The sequence below is a fragment of the Embiotoca jacksoni genome, unplaced genomic scaffold, assembly GCF_022577435.1.
Source record: "Embiotoca jacksoni isolate LCO1_2020_lvr unplaced genomic scaffold, fEmbJac1.0.p SCAF_22, whole genome shotgun sequence".
Taxonomy (NCBI): Eukaryota; Metazoa; Chordata; class Actinopteri; family Embiotocidae; genus Embiotoca; species Embiotoca jacksoni.
This window is the reverse complement of record NW_027185363.1, coordinates 5,358,781-5,381,074: the sequence shown is the minus strand read 5'-3', so window position 1 is coordinate 5,381,074 and position 22,294 is coordinate 5,358,781. Positions and strand designations below refer to the sequence as shown.

At 39.1% G+C, this 22,294-nt stretch overlaps 1 protein-coding gene across 2 annotated transcripts in view; it reads left to right on the top strand.

The window, feature by feature from the left end:
- The first annotated feature begins 9,996 nt into the window (after positions 1-9,996).
- Positions 9,997-22,294, top strand: part of LOC138202993 (adenylate cyclase type 1-like) — a 38,491-nt gene continuing 26,193 nt past the window's right edge. The window contains exons 1-4 of one of the 2 annotated variants that reach the window (XM_069157444.1): positions 9,997-11,066; positions 14,048-14,197; positions 14,483-14,601; positions 20,493-20,604. In XM_069157444.1, coding sequence (XP_069013545.1) covers positions 10,458-11,066; positions 14,048-14,197; positions 14,483-14,601; positions 20,493-20,604 — 990 coding nt within the window. In that variant the 5' untranslated portion in view covers positions 9,997-10,457. The remainder of the gene's footprint in view (positions 11,067-14,047; positions 14,198-14,482; positions 14,602-20,492; positions 20,605-22,294) is intronic. The other variant, XM_069157445.1, reaches the window with a different exon arrangement.

Sequence of the window (22,294 nt, the reverse complement as noted above, 5' to 3'; positions counted from 1 at the left end):
CCCCGAGGAAACTCCAAAGCTTCAAAGCTACAAATATTGAACACGTTTTAAAAACAGAAAAATGTTTCTTCTCTCTGCTTTACTCATCTTGCAATCCCTCAGATTTATCTTACAATTTCATGCATAACAAAACTTAGTGTTTATCTTCATTGACTGACTGAAGTAATATTGTGAAGTCATTTAGTACAAATGACAGAGAGAGCGAGAGATGGGAGTTATTCAAATTAGCTGGGGAAGGTTATGTTCATTAGACAGTTTAATGTTAGTGTAATGATAGTCATAAAGGAGTTATCTTAAGAGGTGTGTGTGTGTGCGTGTGCGTGCGTGCGCGTGTGTGTGTGCGTGTGCGTGTGTGTGTGTGTTTATTAAGGAAGAGAGAGAATGATGCGGCCGTGCACGGACAGGCTCACACACACAGACAGGCATTTAATCCATCTTTGGGATCTCAGGGGAGTAACTTCGGGTTAGTTCATTTCATGCCCACTGTAGTTTCAGCGCTCGCATTATACATTTTTTAGTCCACACAGCATTGCAACACCACAAAACCACAAACACAGTGCAGTTGGCCCACACTGGTGAAACAGCACATGTGCTGAGAAAACACTGGCACTATATGCTGTCAAGTGTTATTCCACTATGATGCCTCGACACTTGCTTGCTTTGTTCAACAATTAGCATCCAAAAGTCAAATCGTTCTGACTGCCACAAAGTATCTCCATCTGTTAATGTATATCATCATCATCATCATCATCGCTGCCATGATTAGATTTCCTCATTTCCTTTTCTATTACTGGTGCCTCCCTTCAAGGAGAGGTAAGGCCAAGTCCCATTTGTCATCAGGAGAAAAGTACATGGAGAAGCACTTAAGATAAATCTCAGCTGTCTGATACAGTCATTTCTGGATCTGATGCGAGCAAAGCTGCCAGAGAGCAGACAACTTTGCTCCCAAGTCCTGGAGCTCATTCATGAATCTAGTGGGGAAGGATGAAATGGTAAAAGGAGGAAAAGTTCTTGTCTGACCCCAATGACTTCAGGTTAATAGACTCTTCATCTTCGGTGGCAGCTCTGCAAATATCTCTGTCACTGAATGAGTAGGGAGATTGACTGGGATCTGTGAGTGAGTGAGTGAGTGAGTGAGTGAGTGAGTGTGTGTGTGTGTGTGTGTGTGTGTGTGTGTGTGTGTGTGTGTGTGTTCTCTCATGTGATTTGTCTTTGTGTATGCAGACTGGCAGAAGTGTCAGAGTAAACCAGGTCAGGCTGGGCGAAGAGCTGTGAACATTACACTACATACTGTAGCTTTACAGTTACACAGAGCTTGTCAGCATCTGTTTGGCATGACACAGCTCATTCTGCCATTTCCAGAGTACAGTGCCTTTTTTTTCACAAGTTTTGTTAACATATTGCATGTCCATTGCTGGAAAGTGGCATAACAATAACTAGAGCTAGTCTAAAAGAAGAAACTACATTTTGAGGGATACATAACTCTGTGTATAAAGCTAAAAGGAGGGATAGCGATGCTTCCAGATTATGGAAAAAGTGGTTGCTCTCCCCATGTAGACTTTTTAAAATTGTATTTTACTTAAGTAGGCCAGTGTTGGTCTGTTGCAAAAAAAAAAAAAAAAAACAAGGTACAAGGATGAGGGAGAATTACCAATGTATTTAACCTCTGTTTCCTCTGGCATTAAACGTTTCTGAAAGAGTGCCACAAGTTTGATGGTTTATGTAAACAATTTTTTTTTTTAAATTTCCAAACATTTTTTTAGCCAATCAAGAATGAAAAAAAATATATTCCACTGAGTCAGCCCTTATTTATCTGACTAATATAGGTTTGTAATGGAGAGACGGTTATATATAGGCTTTTTAACTGACCTTCAAAAGGCATTTGATACTTTTAATAGCATTCCTCGCCCAGCGGCCTCTAATTTATATACTGGAGGCTGCTCGGCAAGATAACCATGTAGTTTGCTGGTTTATTACAACCTATCCTAAGTAATCATATTCTGTAATTACATTAAAATTGTACTCTGTCACATCCAGGATTGGTCACGTGGTGTTCCGCAGGGATCAATCTAGGACTCTTACACTTAAGTAAATGATATAATGTGGATGTTAAATCGGCAGTTGAGATTTCTATTTCTGTATGCTGACAATTTAGCTTTATGATTCAAAATGTGTCTGACATAGTTAACACACTTTGAGTCGAATGCACATAAAAACTTTAAGAGAAAAGTTTTTTTTGTTATGTTAGTTGTCAGAAGGTGTTATGATACAATCAAGAAGTTAGAAGGCATACTTACCATGGTTTTTCCAAGCCACAACATCCATGTTTATTAATGCTTAGATGGCCAGGAAACAGACTAGTTATGCATGTTTGAGTGTACTAGAGATGAACAAAGGTGTTATATGGGCACATTCAAAGTCCAAATTTATATATGGTTGTTTTGGATCTAAATTATTTCAATGTAGCATAGAAATAGAATGCAGAGAATTTATTTTTTTGTAGTAAATTGAAAACAGCGAGATGGGTGAATGTATTTAATATTTTAGTGAATAAGTCCTTTTTAAAAAAAAAATATGAATACATTAAGTGAATGATTGTTATATGTCTTATAATGAGTGACGTATATGGTTCGTATCACTATAATCAAATGAATAAAAACAAACTAAACCAAGGGATGTTTCAATCAATTGATTAGAATTCATAATAGCAATTAAAACTTAAGCTTTATTTAACTTGGTTTAGGGTGAAACTGATCAACAGAGGCTTATGAAAGCATAGGGGTTTTCTATTTATAGCAATTGTCAATTCACAACACCAGAGGCTGGTGCTTGTCTTGCCTGCATGCAAACTCATGCACACTCGCTAACACACCAAGAGCGCTAGCAACACATACTAATCTCCTCATGGTCTCCTCTTCCTAACCTTTCCCTGAACTCTGTGTCTTCATTGGGCTTGGCTACAATAACAAAGGTTTACAGTTAATCCCTCTGTTGCCATGAGAACTATCATTATTTCAAAGTAGCTTTGTCACTAATCACCCTCCCCACACCCTTTTTTGAAAGACGCACCTGTCCCCACACTACATTGCATTTTTAGCATATTACTTTTGATCTTCTAGGTGCTGAAAGCTTGATACTCCCACAGTGAGACAAATGATGAATAAGATGTAAGGAAAAACTAGACAGTTTTCATATATGGAGTGAGGTCTATTCCCACCACCCACGTTGCAGCCCTGAATTATGCTGATGCTGGTGCCTCTAGGTAGCCTGATTGGGAGGGAGTTGTTATTTGAGAAAGGTTGAGATAGGGGCTCAGGTGCAAGCTAATCTGCTCTAACCCTGCACTAATTAGGATCAAGGCTAGCGGCCACTTTCTCCGGGTTATTGATCACCAGCCCCGGCTCGCACAGAGAGGTATTTGGCCTCTATGAGAACAACAGCACAAGGCACACATAAGAGGAAGCTCTGCCCTCCCTGCCTGCTGAATGTTGTTTGTGTCTTTGAAATTCAATATCCAGTTCCTATTCAACATCATGCCTTTCCAAGTGTTGTTGAGTCTCATCCGTTAGGCCTCCAATCAGCCTGCTCTGTTTTTGCCTGTTTCCTAGATGTGACTCAATATTCATCACATAGGTGTCTGTTGACCAGCATCACAGGCATCTCCATCTGTCTCTCTCACTATGTTTAATTTTATGCCACAATCTGTTTCATTTTCTCTCTTTCTTATTTCTTTTCACTAACTTAAAACAGGCTTTGCTGTGACATAGTGTACACTAAATTTAAGGAAATATGACCATGTCTATATTGTCTGGGTGCAACTTGCTCTCCCAGCTGTCTAAGAGGATTAGATTAAAAAAAATATATATATCTAAACACATTTTTAAAAAAAAATGCAATAATGCTAGTATGGAGGACAACCACTTTTACCTGTATCCTGCTTAAAGGATACATCTAAATTTCAATATGTGAAGTTATTTTTGTCACAGGCTGGTGTCCAAATCTCGGTTTGTTTGGTCAAACAACAAGAAGATAACGTCTAAGTGGGATGGAATTATCCTTTATTCATTTATTCTTTTGGGCACTTGGATATAGTGCAATAAGTTCATGTTAACATTATCTTCCGAATGCGATATGTTTGCAAACAGTTGCCCTGACAAATATAAGTCCATAATTCACTTTCCTGTTTGCTCTGTTTTTGGTCCCCACCACCTCCTGAGTTTACGGTGTACAGTGAGGTCTGCATGCTGCTGCTGAAAACATGCTGGTGGTATATGACAGGCTTTAAAAGGACATTCTAGTTTTATACAACCAATCTGTTTTATTTATTTTTTGTCATTCCTATCAACAACAAAAAAATGGCAGATGAGGCAGAAGAATATAAGCAGTCAATGATCAAACAGGTTTTAAACATGTACCTACCTCATCCTCATGAGGACAAAACAAATACTGTAAACTGTAAAAAAGAAATACCCAAAGTACAATTCTGTTGTAGCTGTGCATATAGATTTTCTGTGCAGTGAAGGCTTGTTCCCAACATTACAGGTATGCTCAATTTCATTCTTGCCACTAGATAAATGGGATTTATATGAAATGGCCAAACAATTGGCCACCAATGTTCCTAGGCAGTAGTTATGTAGAAATTATGGTCAAAAATAAAGCCCAAGTTGTTATATATTTGAAGTTCTCTTCAAGTTTGGTAGCCCTCACCGTCTGGTTAAATGTTCCAGTACAGCTGATTACAAGGCTCCACCCACCACCACCCTCCCTCTTTCTGTCTCTATGTCTGTTTATCGCTCTCTCTTTGTGCCAGTCTCAGTCAGCAATCTCATGTGCTGCACGGTGAACACTCAAATTCAGCGGGGCACGTGATACTTTGGAAGGCAGCCATTGTGGGAGGGGACAAGGCACATGGACTGAACGCGAACACAGACACACACACACACACACACACACACACACACACACACATATTGCCGCTCCTAGATTACTTGAACTATCAGAAGCTTTAAGAGGATTTCACAATGGGAGGGTGCACTTGAATCTCATGCACCTGATGGCTATTGATCCATCCTAAGCTTACACACTGAAACACTTGCGAAACACGCACGGTTGTTACTTCTTGTCATCGTAAACAAGCTTTTGGCCTTGCTTCTTCATTTTTCAGTGTTTGGTGTTATTGGAGGCTCTACTCTGCAGTAGTTTTCTCCTGTTACTTCCCATCTACAGTACAATACTTTAAGACAGCATAGCCCCTATGTGTCTTGAGTCACTAGATTTATTTGTCATTTAAAAAGCAGTAACAGTAATCCACACCAAATGAAAAAGGGATGAATAAACAAAGAAAAGAAAATCTGAAGTGTGTCACTTTCTTTTCAGGCTGCAATTTAAATAACTCAACATCTAAAGAGTATATGCCTGCTCAATGCTGATGTGAGTGGAAGATTACAAAGGTGGTGTTGTTTGTAACGGCGGAGACACTGAACACATCCCTCAGATGTGTAGGTTGATAAGCAAAAGGTTGCAATCAGCAAGCTGTCATGTGAGAAAATAGGATAATACCATGTGTACTGTTTAGGGAAATGAGGCTTCTGCATCAGGAGTTCATTTAATGATAATAAATTATGTGTTATATAACCTAGCCTCTCACTGAAGATGTAAAATGTGAACTTTAACACCAAATATTGACTTTTACTGAGGCTACTTAAAATATTTAGCTCTATTTCCCACAGGACCTATTTGGTTTAACCTCTCACATTTGTTATTGGAAGAAAAATGTATCAGTTTTAAAAATCATAAGAAAAAGACCACAAACTATATTTCCTACCATTTCCTAATAAAATATTAAGTATTAGTTAACTTAAAACTTTACTTATATATTTGTTTTTCAAAAAAAAAAAACCTTTTAAAAATCGCACACATCTGCAGTAATTGTAGAAAGTGTTGATGTTATTTGGACAGTAAACAGTAATAACTGTTAACATTTCATGCGATCAAGTCTGTCTACTCAAAAATGTATGCGTGGCAAATAACCCCAATCTCAACAGATAATGTTTCACAAGTATTTTCACAAAAAACAGGTGAACTGTGACAGATCTGAAGGTTAATATTTAGCTTTCAGTGCTTTTAGGATATACTGTAGTCAAAACCAGTGACCTTGTTGTCATTGAACTGGGGAGATGTCCATCAACAAATGAATTATGTTTGAATCTAGGATTCCTGGGGTAATATAGCGTCTATCTATTGTGACTGTAAACACGTTTTGGAGACGAATCATTCTGTTTGCAGAGTAAAGGATAAGCCTGTGGATTCTTTCCCCCGCGAGTCCAGTTTTGATTTGGTAATTATGAGTATATTGTGTTTTCAGCCCTGACAAATGGAGTTCTGCAGGCTCCTGCTCAAGGCTGGATTTGGACTCATTTTTTTTTTAAGTTTATGTGAAAACAGGATGACTTGTGGCCATATTTGATTTATGTTTTATATTTTATTTTATAAGTAAAGGAAAATAAATTGATTTAGCAACATGTTGTGAAAGTAATACATGAAAGTAGCATGCATATAAATCTTATATTCTCACTCCATCCTTTGTAGCTTGCAAGCGTTTCTTATCCTTCTGAACCATTTTCTCAGAGGTAAGTGCACCTGACTGGCAATTGTGAGAGAAGCTGCTTTTTTTTTTTCTTGGCACATTTTGATTATGGCTGACATTAGCTAATTCACAACATGCATTGCAAGTCCCTCTTGGGTCTCTCTTGGCTGTTTCATTTGCTGGTGTTGAGCCAATGTGTCTGTGATTAGAAGACCAGCGGTGCTTCAACCACATCTGGACACTGGTGGGACTTGCCTGTCGCTGGGCTATCATTACAGATGATCATTTGATGACAGCAAGCGTAAAGCACTATTTAGATGGAGTCGGTATACACGATGCTTTATTCTTTCATTTGCTTTTTATCCTCTTGTCCCTTTCCTTGATGGAACCAATGGCGTTTGAGCTCTCTATTTCCACATTCTGAAACACCCTGCTGTTTGGATAATTAAAGGCAGTGAAAATCTTGTTGATGCATTATTTTTTTTTAAAAGGAATGAGAGTGACATTTTTCACTGCTCAATTTTATAAGAGAAACCAAATATGAGACATGGACAAAAGTCTCTATACAAACGCTACATAAATGTTGGCTGCTAAGATCTTCTATATTCTTTAGATGAGCATTTGGAAAAAAGCTATACAAGTGACATGTGGTGAAGAACATTTTAATTGCTCCAGAGAGCTCAGGCAGTTGAGTCATCAAGTAGTTATTCAAATAACAATTTTGCAATGTAAATATGTCAGATACATAATCAGCTGTTTTGCATCATTTCAGATGCTCAGCTGTTTCATGTCTTTCAGTCAGAGGTTTTTTGTGTGATGAAAGAGTACGAGACAGAAATAGAAAGACTGACACAGAGGAAGTGAAGATGAGTTTTAGTAGAGAGGCAGGCAGCAGGAAGCTGACTGCCGTCTCCTTGTCCGATGCCCTTGGAGAACAGCTTTGTGGTGTGAACTCCCACAAGACCTTTCTTTGTTCTCAGAAGATGAGGGCTGGCAGAGTGTGACCGTGCACTTACACCTGAAGCCATCAAAAGCACAGGGAATAACACATTTATATTGTACGATGGCTCCTCTCTCATCCAACAATGTACCTGGCCACAAACAGGCCAAGAGGTCCTCCTGGAATACTGCACGCCTTCACTCAAATGCAAAGAAACCAAGTGGAAATCTGCCACAGTCAAAGAGAAAAACAAATTTGCAAACCTGCAGCTACATCCAGTATATACAAATTTGAATGTTGTTGATTTTCATGTCGTTTGCCTCAACGGAATGCAAGATGTCAATTGAAAGTGCTCATTATTTAGATTAATTTAGGGGATGCTACAGAAGGAATATTGAACTATTGATTAAGGCGATGACAGAAAATCAGTGCTTGATGAATTACACTCTGGTCGACAGACTGTAAATGACAACACTGCACAGTTTCATTTGCATATCACCTTTGTGAGAGGCAGTCACTGAGAGGTGACACACAATAACACGAGTGTTTTTTATGTGTTAGCTAATAAAGTCCAGTGAAAAGTGACTGGGGAAAAAAGCCTTCTAGATAAGACAGAATATCAGTGTAAAAGTCTCCCACACCCTGTGTGTGTCCTACATCTTTCTCTCAGCAGAGCAGGGATAGATAACAGACATGAGACTGGCAGGCGTACAAGAAGGAAAGGTGAAGTCTAGTGTTGTGGACACAGCAACAGAGCTGAATATTCTGACAAGTCATTTGGAGTGACAGCAAGAAGGTTTGATGAAGATGTCAAGGTTTATATCAACTAGGGCTGCAGTAATGATTCTTTTCATTGTTAATTAATGTATTTATATTAATTTGGTTCCTCCTGCACTCAAAATAGGATTTGCTTATAACTTTACTTTAATATTTGACTTAAAGTGAGTTAATAACCTTGCAGAATGATGCACATGGAGAGACACAATTGATTATTATTTATTATTATTATCATTATTTACCCTAAAACGTGTCTTCAAGGGGTCTTTATCTGTTTGGCCCCAAAATAGTGGAGAATGCTCCTTATCTATTATGGTTTTCCAGGTGACATCTTCTTGGTGCTTGTAATTTCTTTTCAAAATGTAGATATTTAATTTACAATCGCCTTTCTGTGTGAAGTTAGCATTTTCTCCCCATGCATGTTCTCTCCGGGTACTCCAGCTTCCTCCCATCATCTAACAACACACGTGTTAGGTTAATTTGTGTTTCTAAATTGCCTGCAGGTGTGAATGTGAGTGCCCATGTCTGCTTCTGTCTGTCTTTCTGTGTTGCCCCTGTGATGGACTGCCGACCTGTCCAGGATGTACCCCGCCTTTGCGGGGATAGGCTCCAGGATAAAGCGAGTATAGATAACAAATGGATGGATGAAACAAAGGAAGCAACAAGATTTCTGTATTTGAGTAGCTGGAGATGGAGAATGTTTGGCATTCTTTGTTGATAAGTGACTGATGAATTGATAATCAGAATTGCTGCTGATTAATTGTCTCTATTACCAGATATATTAGAGCTGGTAATAGAGAAATACAGCATGTTAAAATATTTATTTTTTTGTTGTTGTCACAAATCACTTGCTTTGATGTTACTCAGTGGTCTTACCAGTCTTATAGAAAGTTGCCTCCTTTTTTGTCTCAGAATTTGGAAAGCTGTCAAATACTTTACTTCTCTGTTTCCATTTGCATCCCATCCATTTCAACTGTCTTTGTTTACCTGTCACACTGTGTACACTCATTCCATAGCTGTGTTGGATCAGTGAAAGCCAGAACACTAACAGCTGAGATAGGGAGAGAGAGAGAGAGAGAGAGAGAGAGAGAGAGAGAGAGAGAGAGAGAGAGAGAGAGAGAGAGAGAGAGAGAGAGGTGCAGAAGGCATGTGAGTGTCCTGGTAGCATGGTGGAGTGCTGGACTTTGGCATGGGCCATCCATCTGTCACTTTCTTACACCCTCTCTGGCACTGACGGGTCATGGCAACGGCAGCCTGTGACGGATGACTAATCTTCTCCATGTAATAAATGAGACACCACCCTCTGAATGCCAAAAGGGTGCTGATGGTGAGGGTGGCTGCTTCACTGGCAACACACAGGTTTTTATGATGAATGGTATGCAATCATGTTATCCAAAGTCTGTGCCAACCAAATACACTGGCTGCTAGCTTAAAAGAGTAGGATTTCATGAATGACGGTCTGAAAAGAGTGACATGCAGTACAGCTATCAATTCTGCTTCTTTCTCTCCATTGTATTGTGTATGAATGTGTGTCCTTAAAGGAGATGAGTATAAACGAATCAGTGGGCTAAATGCAAAAAAAAAAAAAAAAAAAAAAAAAAAAAATAGATAGCACTTAATGGCTTTAATGATGGAAACATGTCACATGCAGGTGGAAAAGAAAAGGACATTTCCATTACGGCTGATGTATGCACTGTTCTGTCAGACTGGACAGGGACGCTCTGTAGCCGCACCAGTCAAATCGTCTTGACTGTGTGTGTTGAGTAGCTGAGACCTGTCTTATCTTCACCTCATAATGCGCAGGCGTGATCCTATCTGAGCCCCGCAAAAAGCTGTTACCATCAGAACTAGACGTCGTGTGCTCCTCATGTGGCGCTCAAACGGAGGCTAAAATTGGGAAAGGCTGCATATATTTTGCAGATCGTCTTCAAAGACAGCCGTGAAATGAAGGTTTGCTCGCAAGCTGATCTTTATGAACAACACAGTCCAACCTGTGGATAGTGTGGAGCGTGTCTGTGGCCACCGGCCAGTCTCCGCAATCTGGGACGCTCTGCCTTCAGCCTGCTGTACGCGTCTTTTACCGTTGGCTACGGTCTGTGTCGGCGTGGGATCCGGTGTTCCGTTTGAGCTGAGCTGTGAGCAGGTATTAATTTTATGAATGGCACTGACATGGAGGAAATACCGTTTCAGAAAGTCAAAACCAGGCGGAAGAGAAGTCACTGTCCACCGGGTGTCCCTTTGACTACCATCGTGTGCGAGGACGAGTTCGACTGCAAAGAACTCGAGTCCCTCTTTCAGAACTACAACCTGAAACTGGAGCAGACGTCCACCCTCAAAGCCCTGGCCGTCCTCATTTTCCTGTCCTCGACACTTGCCGTGGTGGAGTTGCTGTCCGGCCCCAGCCTCACCATCTCCAAGGGGTCCCATCCGGTCCACTGTGTCATCTTCGTCTCCCTCTTCATCGTAACTAATGTCAAGTACTTGCAAGTGACTCAGCTCCAACAGATTGTTAACCTGACCCTGCTCTTCGGCTTCACTTTCTCCTTCCTCTGCTGTCCCTTCTCCCTGGGCGCGATGGGGATGGAGCCCCCGACGTCCCCGGAGCAAGGCATGTGGCAACTAATCCTGGTCACCTTCGTCGCCTATGTGCTTCTACCTGTGCGGACACTCTTGGCTGTTGTGTTTGGAATAATGGTCTCCATCTCGCATTTAATTGTGACTGCCACTTCTGTCACGATGAAAACACAGAAACTATGGAGAACTGTAAGTATATGTTACACCAATATTATAGTGGCTCTGCAGCATGGTAATCGTGGATACTTTTAGTATCCGTATGTATATAACTATCATTATAATTTCAATATTATCTGCACGCAAATGTGGTGAAATATAACATGAAGCCATGGCAGAAACACACAATTTAAACGTCTGTTCAGCACCAAGGAGAGCTCCCTGTGGTTACACTTGATGGGCTTTGCTCAGGCTTTGATCAAATCTGGCAAAAGCGATAACACCCTATTTCTGCCTGGACCAGTTTTAGTTACAAAAAAAGACAAGTTAGAAGATTGCGTTAAATACAACTGTAAGCCATAAAGCAGTTTTTTTACATCAGAACCCGGGGACATGTGGTGGACAAACACAAAGTAAGACCCTTTCTCTTCGTCTCAAAGAAAATTATCTGTAATAAATTCTACATATTTGTCAGTGTGAAGTAAAGGTGAGATACTGCACAACTGTGGTGATGCATACCTGTAGGCCTGAAGAAAACAAACAAACAAACAGAAAAGACTAAGCAAAGCATTCTATATGGCCGTGACTGTCAGTCCCACAGGAGCTTGCTGGAAATAAAGAACTTGAGTGACATCCTGCCAGCACCAGAAGTAGGGCAAATTGGAGGGACGCACTGCTTTCATTACAGTATATGTTTCAGTTATGAAAAAGAGGGCAAAGTCATGTATGTCATTTCAGATCTGAAATAGAAATTGGTACACCACTCTCTGTACATTTGTATCTTTGTACCTTTTTCTGTCACGGTGAGACACACACACACACACACATACACACATATTTCTGTCTGTCATCAGGTGTGGGGAAAGAAGATATGTCACATCAGTCAACCCTCCAGGGGTAATGGAACATTTGTGCCTACGTGCCACATATGAAATGAAGATTGTGCATTTCTCGGAAACTAAATTGAGATTTGATCAGTTCATCACGCCCTCGGATGATGACGCCGTATTTGCAGGGGGAGATTGTTTTCCTGCATGTAGCCTATGAGGTACCTGCATAGCCATGTGAAGGACAGTGTTAGCACCAGAGATAGCTAATCCATTAAGCTTAGAGATGAGCTGTGTGGCATGACCCCGCACAACCCGGGCTTGTACCTACCACCCACATAGGTCCCAGGCACTCAGCCTACAGTACTGTCTACATCCACGGCTCAGTCTACATTAGATATCTTATTACTAAAGCAAGTGCACACTATACCTTGAAAAATAGGATATTTCTGGTTCTTTACTCTTCAGCTTTGTGTCTTGCTGACATGCATTGCAATAAGTGAGCACAGTTTACATTTTGTCTTTCAAGAATACAGACTCATAAAAGTACAGTATTAATACAAGAAAAATGTTATATGCTTAAGCATAAAACAATAACATTAAGAATATAATAAATTAGACCCCAATCCAAAGCACATTCACACTACGTAACTATAATGACAACTATAAATAAGGTCCCCGGTCCCCAAGAGATTATTTATATCACCAACCATTAACATTAAGCACAACATCGACAACATACTAAATGGAAACCTTGTATTGTTTAGCCTTATTATTATGCAATACATTGCTGTAGCTATATATCAACATTATAACTTACCTTAAAATAATTATTTTACAAAACGAGAGTTAACGTGACGATTGTAATTTTATTGCAACGTAGCAGTATACATATCTTTAATGGGTTAGATTGCTGCAAGAGTGTTTAAGTAGTGCACTAAGCTCAATTGTGGGAAAATTGCAGTTATAACCTCAGAAAAGGACCAGATTAAGTGTTTTACACCAATTAACTCAGATGTCCACATTTATTTACTCCAGGCTGTAAAGTAACTTGAGCTCCATTTGAACATGTTGATGCTTGCCAACACTCCTGTCAATCACAGAGACAGACAGCTGCTGCCAAAAAAAACAGTCTTTTCAAGGTAGTTCATGATTCACTGCACTGGGAAACACGGCTGTCTTTGCTGTTAGAAGTTTGTTGCATTTTAGAAGAATAATACGAATTGTATTTATGATGATCAGTGAAACATACATGCTGTGAAATGACGCTGCACTTCTTATATATGAAGTATAATGTATTTTCTTGAGGTCACATATGCTCCATGATTGACTACATAAAAACACTAATGATGAATACAGATTGAATGAAATGATTTCTATTTTTTATTTTTATGGATATTAATTATTACCCACAGTGACAGCTTGCTCATGTACACTTTGGAGGTAGAACTGTGTCGGGTTTGTGTACAAAGTTAGTGTCAGCCAACCTCAGTCAAGTAAAAGAAAGTCATTGTGTCCTGCACAAGGTTAAAAGCAGCCATGCTGCTGTGCATCTGTTGTGATGGATGAACCAGAGCACAGATTCTCAGACCTTTTAATGCCAAAGACACTGAAAATAGAGAAATATTAGGCCCCACTTCTCTCAACAATTTTACTTATTGGACAACATAATCAAAGACTGTAACTTATACATGTTGTATGTTAAAAACACATAAATAAATTGATAAAGTACTATAACAACCTAAAAAAGGATTCTTTGGGGTAGTTAAACCCCATTTTCAGGAACTCAATAGCAGGGATACATTTGCACATATGCATATGTACACACAAATGTACATATATGTTTATATGTATACTGTACTGGAATGTGCTATGCACCAGTGCACACAAACAAATTCACAAAGATAGAACATCAAACAAGTTACATGTTCAAGATTTGGTTATTTACTGTACAAATTAGATTAGATATAAATTCACTTTTCATTTATCATTCTTAAGTACCCATGCATTTATAGTGACATGCAAAAGAATATATAAAGATGTCTTTTGCAATATGAACTAAATGCACAAATTGTCCTGTGGTTAGAACATTCACAGCTTTCCCTAACGATTTCCTAATACTGTATGTGTCTTTAATAACTATACCAAAGAATTAAAACTGTGTTTCCTTTTTTTTCTGTTTTGCAGTTGGTTGCCAACACAGTACTGTTCACTAGTGTCAACCTGTCAGGGCTGTTTGTGCGCGTCCTGACAGAACGAGCCCAGAGGAAGGCCTTCCTCCAGGCTCGCAACTGCATAGAAGAGAAACTACGTATGGAAGATGAGAATGAGAAACAGGTACAGGCAGCGTGCACCGCTTAAACTGTGGGTAAAATTAGATGTCCCCCCCCCCCCACACACACACACCCAATGCTGTGAGTCATTTCAACACATTATTCATTTCTGTTAGATTTCATGCCTTTTTGTCTAGCACATTTCTTATCGCCACAAACACTTTCTCCTATGATAACTTTGCTCAGTTTGACTGTACAAATGATTTACTTTATCTTTTCTTTCCCCCCACCCCCCACTCCCCACCCCTCCCATCCTCTCTCTTTCTCACATACACATACACACACTCAGGAGCGCCTGTTAATGAGTCTGTTGCCCAGGAACGTAGCTATGGAGATGAAAGAGGATTTCCTGAAGCCCCCAGAAAGGATCTTTCACAAAATCTACATCCAGCGCCATGACAATGTCAGGTAGGATTCTATCATCAATGCAACACAACTGCAGACCGGTCCTAGTGACCTTTAAACTACCAGCTGTGAAGTGACTTAAGCCTGGCCACTTCTAACAGTGGCATTTGGAGATACTACTCTCTCCTCATTTTCGGCTAAAACAGTGGACCAAGCACTGTCTCAATGCATTACAATGCATGCTAAAAAAAGAACTGAATAACTTTACCAAACATGTCCTTTGGAAGGAACACTGAGGGCTATACGATGTTGTGTGATCTGACCTAACATTGTCCTAAAACATTAATACCACCCCAGGCTGCTAAAACTGAAATATTTAATTCCCCATACTGAATATCAAGGGTTAGCTAAAGTTACTTGTTTTTATAGTCCAGATAACACTGAAGTCCTCGGAAAAACATTAAATTGCACTTTCTATTTATTTAATATGGGCACCAAAGTTTGGACCATTGATAGAGAAATGCTGCGTGGACTCTGATAAATAAAGTGGCAACACCATGATGTAAAATGTTGCTTTAAAAGCAACAGTCCAGCATTCAAAAAGTCACTAAAGTAAAAGTGGTATCATTAGGAAAATAAAATATCAAGCACTGATTATGCGATCACTCGTGTTATTATTAATATTATTAATATTTTCTGAACTGATCATACATTTTCTTTGTAAAATCCCAATCTGCAAAGTAACTACAACTGAATACAAAATTTGAAATCCTCAAGTCAAGTACAAAAATCTCATCGTTTTGCTAAAGTACAGCATTCAGTTCAAATTTGCATCTCACGACGGCACTTTTCCTCCTGATTCACGAGTTAGTTGTGTTTGACCTTTGACCTTTTGTCAGAAAAAGGTAAGCTTGAATATATGACGTTCCCTGCTGCACTTTCTGCAAAAGTCAGATGTTTTTATTCTCCTTTGCATTACCCATTTTGCTCGGTGTATCTTACTGTATAGTTAAATCTTCCCTTTCATGCTGTGGCATTTCCTTGTTTCCTTCTCTTATCTTTTCCTTGTCCTCCTCTCCTCTGTGTTCTCAGAGCAGCAGGGAAGCTTGAGGAGGAGAGTTTGCTTAGCCCCAGGATTAAGTTGCTACAGGGGATTAAATGCAATGGAGACTAAATTCTGGTTGCGTAATGCGCCGTGTATGTGTGTGTACGTGTACGCCTATGTGTGCACACGCTGGTTAAATATGGACAGATCTGTTGTGGAGCTGTGCTGATTGCTTTTGTGCCTTGAACTCCTTCAGATAGCGCCACCCTTTGAGGGTGATCTAGACTGGATGCAGACTAGATTTATGTGATTTGGGTGGACTGTAATTAGAAACTGTGTGCAGCACATTTTATTCACTTTTCTTTATTATGTTCTGAGACTGTGGGCAGAGTCTGATTAAAATCCAATCAAAGGAATATTATAGTTATCAATCACTGAAAGTGTATGACTTTTGACATAGTATTTAACAACATATGTGTCATATTATAGCACCTTATCGACACACATTTTAATTAGTGAGGGTTAAAGTATTGTAATTTACAGTCTATGATAAAAAAAATTAAAAAAAATTATTACTAGAAGAATTTATATTTTGAAACCACCAGTAATTAAATCATCACTTTATTTATCATGTCACCACCAAAAATTAACATCTTTATTTTTTACATGATTAAAACACTAATGAATTATGAACAGGCATTGTTTTGTATCACATCATGCTTTTAATTTAAGAGCTCTCAGACTAATCATGACTTTATAATTTAGTGAACATGTTTTCACCCATCTTTGTTTTACAATTAAAAAACATTTCCATTAAGCTTGTTTATATAATTTTATTTTTCCACACGCACATACAGTAAATATAGGTAAAACAAATTCCCACCAATAAGGTTATTGTATCCACTTTGCAAAACAGATATAAAGTTGCTCAGCTGACATATAAAGTAGTAAGCCTTTAAAGAAAATTTGTATTATATAAGTTAACTTTGCATTGAATAATTCACAGAAAAAAACGATGATGAGAAGGATGTGAGGAATGATTTTCCGCATTCAATGAGTTTGCAATGAAAGAAATATCAGAAAAATAAAAAGGCTCAAAGTTTTCCAAGATGACCTATTTGGGTAACTGACTGGAGGTTTTTATAATGTTTGTAGATGCTCACTTACCCTTTGTTAAATTACAGTTTATACTTGTGAAGTTTCCCCGTTTATTGGCCTTGTGTAAGCATGTCTACTGCCCACATACTGTATCTCCAGAGGGGCCATCCAAAGTTAACCCTTGAGTTGGCACATGGCTTGTGTATTCCGTTATGTGATTCAGTTGAAATCACCTCTGCCAAAATAGCTTCAGTAATGCCTCCCACAGAGGGAAATAAAAGATTAGCATAATTGGGAGGAATAACTCTTCTCTAATATGTGCCATTGGAGAGGAAATGATGAATGAGCTTGTGAGTGGGGGGATTTATTAGGTAATATTAGACATTATAAAGTTTGACTTCCCACAGGATTAATTAGGTATGTATTGTATGCCGTATTCAAGTGAACTTTAGCGCTTGCTTTTAGTTAACTGACTGAGATTACCTCGATGCTGTCGCTGAACTGAGGTTTTGATCTGCAGCAGTGATTATGGTACAGTACAGTTAGGTTTGGCTAAGGCAAAAGCAAAGGCAAAGACTCAGACAAGAGTTACTTACAGCTGTTGCAAAAAAAGCTGCAGTGTTTGTTTTGAAGAGTTTGCTGGAGGTCATTCAAGTCCTAGTTTGTGATATCTGTGCTTTTCAGGGGTTAAATTGATTTAAAAAAAAAAAAAAACAGGAGTCCTTTCAGGGTGTGAGATTCCTGAAGGAAAATTATCCCTTAACAAATTAAAAATTCTGTCAAATTTCTCTGGCAATCCACAGTTAAATCCATCAGCTTGCATAACACATTTCGAATGTCAGTGAATGTGTGTGCATCTTAACACATAATTACGTGTGTATACAGTTTTCACATGTCCATTTAAATAGAAATCATGTTATGCAGACGTATATTAAAAGTAGTGCTATGAAGTAAAACATATATCACAGATGTTTGAGATTTTAACTGCATGCTCAGCACACAACACAACACAACACAACACAACACAACACAACACAACACAACACAACACAACACAACACAACACAACACAACACAACACAACACAACACAACACAACACAACACAACACACGCCATACTGATATATATATATATCTGTCTGTTTGATGTAGATTGCCTGTCCGAGGACACGTGAATATGGCTAATAATTACAGAGTATGTTCTCTTATTTCATGTATCCCTGGATTTATGTACCTTTACAATGTGTTAGGTGTAACTAGTTGCTGGTGCAGGTGAGATAATGAATTATAAAAAAAAAATTATCAGCTGAGTATGCAGTCACTAACACAAATATGTGTGGCTAATTTTAAATTGACTAATGTTGTATGGTATTTATAAAGTACATCATAGTGACACTGATGACCGGTATCACTGTAAATCTGGAACTGATCAGGCATTCTGATTTAAAGGACTATCCTGTTGCATTTATGCAACCGAGCGTACTGTAGCTTTAATGACCTGGACTTTGAATGGACCACAGGACTTATGCTCTGTGCATGTCTGCTCTGCGCAGACGTGTGAACACAATGTCGTGAATGTTGTTCAAATGAGGCAAACACAGTCAAAATGAACTAAGTGCAGCCAAGGGTCACGTCAGGTCATGAGACACTGGGTCCATGCATTCAAGGGGATGCTCTCTGCAGCATGTCATGGATGGTTTTACTTAATGCACAGTCACACGGCACTCAGTCATTTCTTCAAGTTTCAGCCTTTTTCAAAATCAGAGCTCTGAAATAATTGCCTTGTCTTCAAATCTATTTGTTTTTTTTTTATCCAGCTCTTAGCTTAATTGTTGGGTAATTCACTGCACACATCAAATGTACTTTGCACTGGTACTCCATTGCAGTAGTTTTTTAGTTTTTTATTTTGTGCATTGATCCATGCATCATTGCAACATTTAATTTTTTTCTGGGTTTCTACAATTTAAACTTTTTAAGTGTTTACACTAACACAATATTTAAGATTCCAAATATTTGTCAGCCACAGATGGTTGGTAATCCAAATATTAACACAAACCACTGCCCTTATTTTACGGGGACATCTGTGAGACAACAAAATGACATTTAGCAGCTCTCTCTTAGAGATCCAGCACTCTGTCACACTGTGAAAACTGAGCCAACATGAAGGCAACAGTCTGTTCATCAGTCAAGAGCTGCAGACAGACAAGTTGTTCAGGACAGTCAGAGTTTGCTGACTAATCCCATCACACCCTCCACTGCCACACAGCAGCTAGGGCAAATCCTGCATGAGAAAAGTTTCTGTTTTCAATACAAGTAACCTCACCTCCAAGACATGTTGTCAAGCTATAATCAAATATGGTAATCAGCACAAATTTCATATGGCACAGAGGTGAAAAAGTCTGTCAACTCTCTGAATGCAAAGTTTAGTCAAGCTGAAGTTTATACTCTTCACACTTTTTGTTACCTTGAAAAGCAGTTGGACTTATACAATCATATGAGAATCAATCTCAGGCTTCAGGTCAGGCTTCCAGCTGTGGGCTTGTGGTTCGAACCAGGTACTGTTCTATGCCAAACTACTGACAGTTACAGGTGTGGTTTCCATGTGACGACAGCAAGAAGCGACCATTTTTTTTTTTTTTTTTTTTTTTCAAAAACCAGAACAACACCTTAATGTTATTCGTAAAAGTGACTTTTATGCACACATTTTCCTCACAGAGACAGCAAGAATCATCTACTGACGTTCAACTATTCTCAGATTGCAACTTGTGCAACTGAAGCGTGTTGCTCTTCTACTGCGAACTTCGTGGTTCATTGATTTGACTGGGTGAAGTTAGCCTGTAATACAAGGTAATAGAGATATGTTGCATCCAGTTAGTGGTGTGCAAAGTTCTTTTCAATGACTACAAGAATCAATTAATAAAAAAAACATTGTTTAAAAGATTTGATTGCCAAATTATTCAGTGTTTGACCGGTACTCCGACTGCACACTCACTGAAGGTAAAAATGGCTGTACAGTGAACACTCCCCATCATCCACGGCTTCTGAAATCAAAATTGCGGTCACTTCGAAAAACACACCAAACTCTGTTTATAATTCTTAATATTTTCAAAGTTTCCTCACTTAATATTGGAGAGTAGTGGTTTTTAATGACTTTGAACAAATTTTGTCATAACTTCCATGTGGTTCAATTCATAAGACATTAATTTATGGCCACTATGAAGGCAGAAGACTAAATAAAACTTAAATTGCTTCTTTTTGCCGAATACAATTTTAACCAAATCGCATACCAAGGATATCTATGCTGATTTCTTACTAAAAAAATATAGTTTTCAGTTCAGTTCTGGCCCTTTGAATCCTACTGTTTATGCAGCTAGTCAAAAGGAAATACAAGTACACTTGGAGACCGTGACAGCACCTTGATGGTTGCATTATATCCTAGAATGGCTCCTCTTCAGTTCCTAACAGGACATGTCTCCTCCCTGATGCCCGTGAGAATACTCCTGCTTCTATTTTGAGTTGCTCTGCTTGACTGCGCTGCCAGTCAGTTAGAGAATGGAGCAGGTTCTCTCTCTCACGCTTATTTTTTTTTTTTTTTGCAGGTCATTAATTCAAATTTTTGATTAGTTTACACATCATCCAAAGAGAATGTTCAAATTGACTTTGCCTCAGGCTTCCTAAATGTAATTTTAGACAAATTTCTGAGAGCTAATTTGATCAGGCACCCAATAATCTTGTTTCCTTGATACAGTTTAACATGCGGTCGTAAATAACCTGCATTGACTCATATTATTTTTTCTGTTTCTGTTACAGCATCCTGTTTGCAGATATAGTTGGTTTCACCAGCCTGGCCTCCCAGTGCACAGCCCAGGAGCTGGTTAAACTACTAAATGAGCTGTTTGGGAAGTTTGATGAGCTCGCCACGGTGAGTCCGTTTCCCTTTTTACAAGACCCATCCCTCAATTACAGCCACTGTTGGCATACAAACCTGCTCTTTTCTTCTGTGCGTAGTCTTTGTCCAAAGTTTAACACAACAATGATTGTGTGTGTGTGTGTGTGTGTGTGTGTGTGTGTGTGTGTGTGTGTGTGTGCGTGCGTGCGTGCGTGCGTGCGTGCGTGCGTGCGTGCGTGTCTGTGTCTGTGTCTGTGTTTGGCCACAGGCTGCTGGCACATGCCACTAGCTTAGCATGATGTCATAGTTAATATTGGGAGCCCATATGATGCTTAATATGATTATCAAGCGCTTCATTTGAGGAAGAGTTGACAGACCTCTTTAATCTCAGGCAGATTGACCCAGGGCTAAACCTTGTCTCCTCTTTAGTTGTGTGAATGAAAGGAATGATGGGAGTGCAGAGTTGTACTTGTCCCAATTGCTCTTGGTTTGCATGTGGAAAAGATTTCAGCTCTCCCATCTGTCAATATATTACTCTTTGCGATTTAGGTGCTGAAAATCCGCTCAACTTTTGTTGTGAATTTTGCAGTTAATCTATTTTATAATATGACACTATCAGCAGTGGTATTATGACATTTTTTAATCAAAATATAATGTATCCTTTGACGTAAAGTCAAATTATTCAGAGTCAACACATCTCTTAAAAAAAGATGGTCCATCAATTGCGATTTGAATTTGGCTGACACAAACTGTCTTTGTTTGGTGAGAAGGTTGAACCCCTGAGCTCCTGTGGATCACCCCGTCACAGCTACATGTAATCTGGCCTCTATTACTTACACTAGGCACATGCCTATGTCAAATCCATTAATCCACGGGATTACAACTAACCCTTTTTTGCTTTCATAGAAGGTTTTATTTGGCTGTGTCGATACCTTCTATTTTTAACTTATTTGTTTACAGGCACAAGTTACTAAAAAGAGTGATTCTCATTTGACCTGTAATTGTCAAATAATTGTGACTGCCTTTCCAATTACTCTTGGTTCAGTTTTTTTACCCAACTATTGTCCTATCGAAAGCTGCATTTTGACTTAATTTCAAAGATGCCACATTTAGTTTAATTTAGCTTCAAATTATATAGTTTCACTTTCATTCCCTAAAGTAGATGAAAGTGTCTGGAAGAAATGATATCTTGAATTATGTCAAATTTCTTTCTGTTGTGATGTGAGCTGTCGTTCTCTTCCTTACATCTGAATAGATTGGTCGGATATCTGCTTGGCTGCTAGCCGGAAGCCTCATATTACACTGAAAGGCTGTCCCCAGTCATGAAACTTGTCATCAAATGTTCTAGCCTTGCCCTGACCCAGAGCCCCACTCATTCTGATCCACTTTGGCAGGAAGTGGCAATGCCAGTGACTCATAGCTGTGGTCACTGTGGGCACGCAGACTCCTCTCGTTGCATACGAAGAGCGGGCGATGCCACATGGCCACTGGGCATCATCTCATAATACTATTCCAGCACCATCCCCACACCACCTGTCCACTCTTTGGACTTGTCAAGCTGCATGGGAAGTGGCCCAGGAACAAAGTGTTCTGCTAAAGTGCTGTGAATGTAGCAGACCAAGGCTCCTTTTCTCTCTGCTGTCTAAATTTTTAACACAAATGAATATAAGGCAACAAATCTGAGCCGAGCATTATCAAATAGCTTCCACTCACTGAGTCTGAC